At 53.0% G+C, this 7535-nt stretch overlaps 1 protein-coding gene across 1 annotated transcript; it reads left to right on the plus strand.

The window, feature by feature from the left end:
- The first annotated feature begins 231 nt into the window (after nt 1–231).
- Nucleotides 232–5412, plus strand: LOC147667221 (uncharacterized). The gene is made up of 2 exons (XM_086948839.1): nt 232–1191; nt 4861–5412. Exons 1-2 carry the CDS (start codon nt 232–234, stop codon nt 5410–5412), a joined length of 1512 nt encoding a protein of 503 aa, XP_086804965.1.
- Nucleotides 5413–7535: the final 2123 nt, after the last annotated feature.

The following is a 7535-nucleotide window of genomic DNA, read 5'->3' on the forward strand; positions in this document are numbered from 1 at the left end:
CAGAGACTATCAGACGAGGCGGAGACAGCATTGCCGTACTATAGAAAGACAGTACACCGTAAAAGAACATTCAAAGCAATAAAACCTGCGTTACCCCGACTACCGGTGTCTGTCAGTCTGTTTGAAGGGACAGTAGCCCCTCCCACAGTCCCGCTCAACGTAGGTAGCAACCCTGAGGCGCCACAAGTGGTGGAGAATGCGGGCAGACCGATAGCCATCTGGGATCCGAAGATGGAAGAGCTACTACAATGCCTAGTGAAAGGACAGGAGCAGTTGGGCTGGGCCGTGGAACAGCAGATAGCCACCGCCCAGGCCGATAGGGATGCACTCAGAGAAAGCGTGGTAAAGACACTCGGGGATTTGCAACCGATCAGGATCGATCAAACCGATAACCCAGTGAGAGAAGTTAGACAACACACCCCCACCCCATCCGGCATCTCCTTACAAAAATATGTGGCGGGGGACGATCCGGATGCCTTCTTAGTAAACTTCGAAAGAGTCGCCCTGGCGTGTGGATGGCCTTTGGATAAATGGCCGTTCTTTCTTGCCCCGCTATTGACTGGGGAAGCCCAGGCCGCATATCAGGTGGCCAACGGAAACGGGCAGACCCCGTACGCGCAGATAAAGACTATCATCCTCGATCACTTAGGGTTAGACGCGGAAGCATATCGCGCCCGCTTCCGTAAGGAGAGAGGAACACCGGGTGAAAACCCTAAAACACTGTTTTTCCGTCTGAAGGCTGCGGCTGATAAGTGGCTGACCCCCGCCCTGAGTACAAAGGAGGCCATAATGGACAAAATATACCTGGAGCAATATCTGGAGGCTCTGCCGTTTGGGACACAGCGCTGGTTACGGCAGCACTCCAACCTGACCACAGCGCAAGCGATGGAGATGGCCTCCACCTATTCACGAGCCCAACCCAGGTTACACTCAATGGAACCCGAAAAACATGTAAGACCGCCGGTACGACTAGACCGGAAACCTCGACCACCTCCCGGGCTTCCTGCTCCCAGACCTCTGAACCCAGAGGTGACTCCATCGAGAGGCTCGCAATGTTTCGATTGTGGCACCTGGGGCCACATAGCCCGGTTTTGCCCAAGGAAGAGAATGCAAGAAGAACCCATGGAGGTTGGCTACTTACCTCGGGCTGTTATGTTCTCAGCGGAGCTTGGAGGCGCTCTTCACATGAGTGTCCTAGTAAACGGATGGATGGTTAAAGCCCTGTTGGACTCCGGGTGCAAACAATCGGTGATGCAGGGAAGGTTTGTGTGTGACTCCCAGGTAATGCCCGACTCCCTAGTTCATATCAAGTGCGTGCATGGAGACGTAAAAAGCTACCAGGTCGCCAGCGTCCCTATAGAGATGGAGGGGGGATGGCGGGTGGTGGTAAGGGTGGGCTTGATGGGCAACCTACCTGAGGAGCTCATACTAGGGACTGATAACCCCCACTTCCTAGACTTGTTTGCAGAGACATTGAAAAAGGGAAGGGTGGACCCAAAGACAGTGCTCATGGCCCCTGACCCATGGGAGGGCGACCGAAGTTTCCAGTTCGCGCAAACCAATGACTCGACGTTGTTCAATGCCTGGGAACAGGCCCATGCAGAGCAGGACAACCCAAGCCCCAGATACCCTCGGTTTTTGATACAGGATGACCTATTGTATAGACAGGCGAGGGAAAACGAACCCAAACAGCTTCTGGTCCCAGTATGCTTTAGGGAGCTTGTTTCCTTCCCAGTAAAAGAATTGGCTTGGTAGTTTGGTCTGCCCTGTTCCCATGATGCACTGGGCCAGGGACAGACTAATTTGCATGTAGCCAGGTTCTGAGCTGGGATGGTGCAGTGAGCTAAGAAACGGTGATGGATCAAGCCCTGATCTGTTGACTGGGTACGAGTATTCTGCTTAATTCAGATACTCTGTCCATCACCACCCCCTTTTCTGAATCGTTTTGTCCACCATAAGCGTGGAAGGGTATACTCAGATGTGAGTCTCTTGCTCACTCCACCATCAGGATTCAAGCAAGCCGGGTCGAAGACGGCTGTAATGCCAGAAACCGGTCCCCGGAAGCTTGTTTCCTTCCCAGTAAAAGAATTGGCTTGGTAGTTTGGTCTGCCCTGTTACCATGATGCACTGGGCCAGGGACAGACTAATTTGCATGTAGCCAGGTTCTGAGCTGGGATGGTGCAGTGAGCTAAAAAACGGTGATGGATCAAGCCCTGATCTGTTGACTGGGTACGAGTATTCTGCTTAATTCAGATACTCTGTCCATCACCACCCCCTTTTCTGAATCACACCCATCTCTTAGCAGGACACATAGGCAGCGAGAAAACCACCCAGAACATCTTAAGGAATTTCTACTGGCCAGGAGTCTACCAAGACATCAAGACCCACTGCCAGGTCTGTGACGTGTGTCAACGCAAAAACGTACACAGACCCCCAGCAGCCCCATTACAGCCACTACCGATCATCGGGACTCCATTCGAGAGGGTGGCTATGGATCTCATCGGGCCCCTCCCAAAGACTACTAGGGGTAACCAATATGCCCTGGTCATTGTGGACTATGCCACCAGATATCCCGAGGCCTTTCCCCTGAAGTCCCCCACCTCTAAAAACATTGCCGAGAAGTTCCTGGAATTGTTCTCCCGAGTTGGTTTCCCGAAGGAGGTGCTCACCGACCAAGGCACCCCCTTCATGTCACGAGTTATGAAAGAGGTGTGCCTCCTGTTGAACTTGCATCAGATCAAGACGTCGATATATCATCCCCAGACGGACGGTCTTGTGGAGCGATACAACGGGACCCTCAAGACCATCCTAAAGAAAATGCTTACAGCTAACCAAACGGACTGGGACCGGTTACTTCCTCTGGCACTCTATGTCATTAGAGGCCAGACCCAGAGCAGCCTGGGATGTTCATCCTTTGAAATGCTGTACGGAAGACAGCCCAGGAGCCTGTTAGACATGACAAAGGAGTATTGGGAGGCCGAACCTACAAGAGACACGAAAACACTCCTTGAGTACAGTCAAACATTGAAAAACCAGATAGGAAAAATACGGGAACTGGCCTATTCTCAACTGGAGAAGAGTCAATCCAAACAAAAACACCATTACGATAAAGGAAAGAAAGGGAGAAAGCTGGAGGTAAACGATTGGGCCCTTGTGTTGCTACCCTCCACCACGAAGAGGTTCCAAACGGAGTGGCAAGGACCCTACCAGGTCATAGAAAGCATTGGCAACACAACCTACCGGCTACGGTTATCGGGGAGGAGAAGTCAGGTCTTCCATATCAACGTCCTTAAGAAATGGCTCGGAACCCCTCCCGTCATAGCCTATACTCACCCGGCCAAAGACAACAAGAAGGAAACCACAGTACAACATCTTGTCATCAATGAAGAGTTATACCAGGAACAGCGAGAGGGGCTACAAAGTGTTCTTAACCGATGTGCGACCATTTTTTCAGACCTCCCGGGATCCACGAACCTGGCCGAACACAGAATCGATACCCCAAGAGGGACCATTGTAAAACAGCATCTCTAAAGGATACCCGCCGCCAAAAGAGAAGCCATAAGCAAGGAGGTGAAGGAAATGCTACGATTAGGAGTAATCCGTCCCTCGAGAAGCGAGTGGTCGTCGCCGATCGTGATGGTACCCAAACCAGATGGGAGCAGCAGGTTCTGCATGGACTTCCGGGCCCTGAATGCGGTGTCCTCCTTTGACGCCTACCCCATCCCAAGGATAGACGAATTAATCGAAAAGTTGGGCGAAGCCAGATACATCAGCACCCTCGATCTCACAAAGGGGTACTGGCAGGTGCCTCTACGCGAGGAAGACCGCAAGAAAACAGCGTTCTCAACCCCTGACGGTTTATATGAGTTTACTGTACTCCCGTTCGGATTACATGGAGCTCCCGCAACATTCCAGAGATTAATGAATGAGGTACTCCGGGAACACCAGGCATATAGTTCAGCTTACTTGGACGACATCATAATCTTCAGCCCGGATTGGGAAACACACCTCCAACACCTAGAAACCATCCTGCTGCAGCTAACCAAAGCCGGTCTACACATCAACTCTAAAAAATCGAGGATCGGATTCCAGAAGGTGAAATACCTGGGATATGTGTTGGGACGGGGGCTCATTGAACCCCAAGACGAAAAAGTGCGTGCCATCGCAGACACCGCCTTTCCCACCAACCTCCGAGATATGAGGGCCTTCTTGGGGTTAGTAGGATATTACCGGAGATTCATACCTTCCTTCTCCGACATAGCAGCCCCCCTCACAGACACCCTGAAGAACATCCCGAAGACAGACTTCCTACATCCCACACCGGAGATGAGAAGAGCCTTTTCAACACTCAAGAAGACAATCACCTCCCATCCAGTGCTCATATCCCCTGATTACACCAGACCATTCATTCTGCACACTGACGCCTTCGATTTTGGGATCGGGGCTGTCCTGTCTCAAATAACAGAGGAGGGACTCGAGCACCCTATCCTATTTATAAGTAGAAAACTGTTCCCCAGGGAGGTGAGGTACCCCACTATCGAAAAAGAGTGTCTAGCGATCAAATGGGCAGTAGTCAAGCTGAGGTATTACCTGGAGGGTCACACTTTCCAATTGTACACTGATCATGCCCCACTCCAATGGATGAGCCGCAACGCCTCCAACAACCCAAGGGTCATGAGGTGGTTCCTGTCATTGCAACCCTTTTCCTTCCAAGTGCTGCACCGCAAGGGGAAGGACAATGCCAATGCTGACTTCCTATCCCGTTTTCCTCTCCCCGATCGGGAGAATCCTAGGGGGGAGGGGTGTGACGGGGTGGGACCGGGTCCGCCAGGCTTACCTGTCTCACCTCTCTTTGACCAGCATGCAGGCGCCTGGAGGAACGCGGAAGAACCGGATGAGACGGACCCCGAGGATGCGGGAGACTCCTGCTACTTTAATTGGGCGGAGCTGGACAGAGAGTACGACACTGATCACGCCCCCTATGTGCAGGTAAAAGCCGCCCAGGACTCCGCACAGGTGTGTTACACACTCGGAGGTGGAGAAGGAGAGACGGACGGTTGGCGTGGAGAGGACGAAGACGAGAGGAGTACGAAAACGGAGGAGGAGGAGAGCCGGGAGCTGAGGAGCGAAGGAGTAAGAGGAGCGGAGTGGAGTCGGGAAACGAAGGAACATCGGAGGCCGGAGGCAGAGGCAAGAGCGGGAGGACGGCGAGGAAGCGAAGAGGCGGACCCAGACGAAGAGAAAGGAAGGAGCCCGGAGAGTCGACAGCGGAAGGGAGAAATCGACAAGCCAGGAGGCCACCAGGAAGGCGCTTCGCCCAGCCACACTTCATCGAGGGAAGTGTGGCTCCCAGAGGTACGGTCACGGCTTTCAGGCTGGGCGGGCTTTAAGTGGGTTAGACCACGAACGTAATTAGCACTCACACCCTAAGCACTACCCCTCCCTCACCCCCATCACCGTAGTCTCTAGACGGCGTTGTGCACGTGTGAATCCTCACTCCCTTCCCCGTGATTTGGTCCCAACCAGTCAGCTGAAACGCTGTTATTTTTCTCCCCTGCACGGCAGACGACCCGACATCGTGGAGGAGAGCACCAGGACCACCAGTCCCAGAACCCACCGGGACGTGCGAAGAGCAGCAGCGGAGAAACGCCTGCAGAGACTATCAGACGAGGCGGAGACAGCATTGCCGTACTATAGAAAGACAGTACACCGTAAAAGAACATTCAAAGCAATAAAACCTGTGTTACCCCGACTACCGGTGTCTGTCAGTCTGTTTGAAGGGACAGTAGCCCCTCCCACAGTCCCGCTCAACGTAGGTAGCAACCCTGAGGCGCCACAACAAGATAAGGCATTGGATTGGATCACCTCGTTCCTCGCCAGAAGAAACCAGAGAGTCCGCCTCCCCCTTTCAGATCAGAGGCCACCGAAGTCATCTGCGGCGTACCACAAGGATCATCACTCAGCCCCACCCTCTTCAACGTCTACATGAGCCCCCTCGCATCCATCGCACACCAACACAACCTAAATATCATTTCCTACGTGGACGACACTCAGCTAATCCTCTCTGTGAGAAGTTGGCCTTATATGCAGTGCTCACTATTCTAGTGATCACTATGTATCAGTCCAAACAACCCTTGTGGTGATTGGTTGTAAGTCAACCTTATAGACCAGCTATCCTAGTAGCGTGGATACGAGCAGTCTTCGGGCTAAACTCTAGAGGGCGTGTTAAGCCAGCTGTTATACCATCACATATACCCCTTGAACACCAAGTGAAAGGACACCACACAAGTGTTATGAAAATAAACAGTGTATTTATTTAAGTCACAACAGCCCTGTACTCTTTATGAGGACAGGGTACTAAGCACACAACAAAACTCTTATAAAAATACTTCAAATTGCACAATTTACACAAATGCCCGAGGGGCACGAAAAACCATATACTATGGAAGTGGAATGCGAAATTACTAGCAGGTAAGTACTGTACTAATAGGCTTTGGAATCGCTAGGACTACGTTACTGAACCTTCAGATTACTAGTAGGAGGCCTAGGGGACTCGGGTGCAGAGTGTGCACTCTCACGCGGGATGCGGGACAAAGTCTATGGGAGCTAGTAAAGACAAAGTTAGTGTTCTCGGGCGAACCCGATAAGGTAGGTCGAAAACGACAGTGACTCTGGACCCTTAGATAGTGAGGCTATGCTGGGGCACCGAAATGCCAAAGTTACCTAGCCCAGGGGCTGCGGCTGCATAGGTCTGTTTAGACTTCGAGAATCCTCGTTGACGAACCAGGAGCCTGAAGAAAGAGTTGCTGGCAGGCGACCAGTGAAGATAGTTTGAAGTGATCCAAGCCTGGATGGAAGATGGGTGACACCTGAAAGCAGAGGGGACCAAGTTCGTGACCACTAGCCAGTGATCAGATGGCACCAGGAGGGCACCGGATGGTAGTCACCTCGACCAGGTGAGTGGGCGACGCTGGGCTCGGCAGTCTCACGGACCAGGAGGCGTTGTCGGCAACCAGGATAGAGGTGCGAGCTGTCCCACGATGGTTGATGCTGTCGACGTCGCTGGACCCAGGATTGGGGCAACAAGTCTTGGCAAATTCAAGCCCACGTGGTGGACCTAAAATGGCGTCTGGAGTGGATCAGGAGGGTCCGGGGTGCTCCTCTTTTGGAAGGGAGCAAGAGCCAGTCTGGAGCAACCAGACCAGCAGTGTTGTCGTCGTTGATCGTCGTCGGGAAGGCCACAAGCCAGCGGGCTAGTAGCCAGACAACGCGGTGAGCAGCAAAAAGCAGAAGGGCCCCACGCAGATCGTGGAGATGCTGGGGGGCTGGACTTCGGTGCTGGAGCTGCTCAGGGTCGGGGCTTCTCGGACCCCAAAGCACTCACCAGAGGATCCCTCGGCGGTCGTGCTGGATAGAAGTCGTGCAGTTCTGACGATGGCCGGTCCCTCGAGGTCTCGTCGCACCTACGGTTCTCAGCTTAGCTGTAGAGGTAGGTAGAGGTCAGAGGTGCCAGGGAAGCCGGGTCTCGTTGAGCT

The sequence above is a fragment of the Lissotriton vulgaris genome, unplaced genomic scaffold (genome assembly GCF_964263255.1).
Source record: "Lissotriton vulgaris unplaced genomic scaffold, aLisVul1.2 SCAFFOLD_2250, whole genome shotgun sequence".
Lineage (NCBI taxonomy): Eukaryota > Metazoa > Chordata > Amphibia > Caudata > Salamandridae > Lissotriton > Lissotriton vulgaris.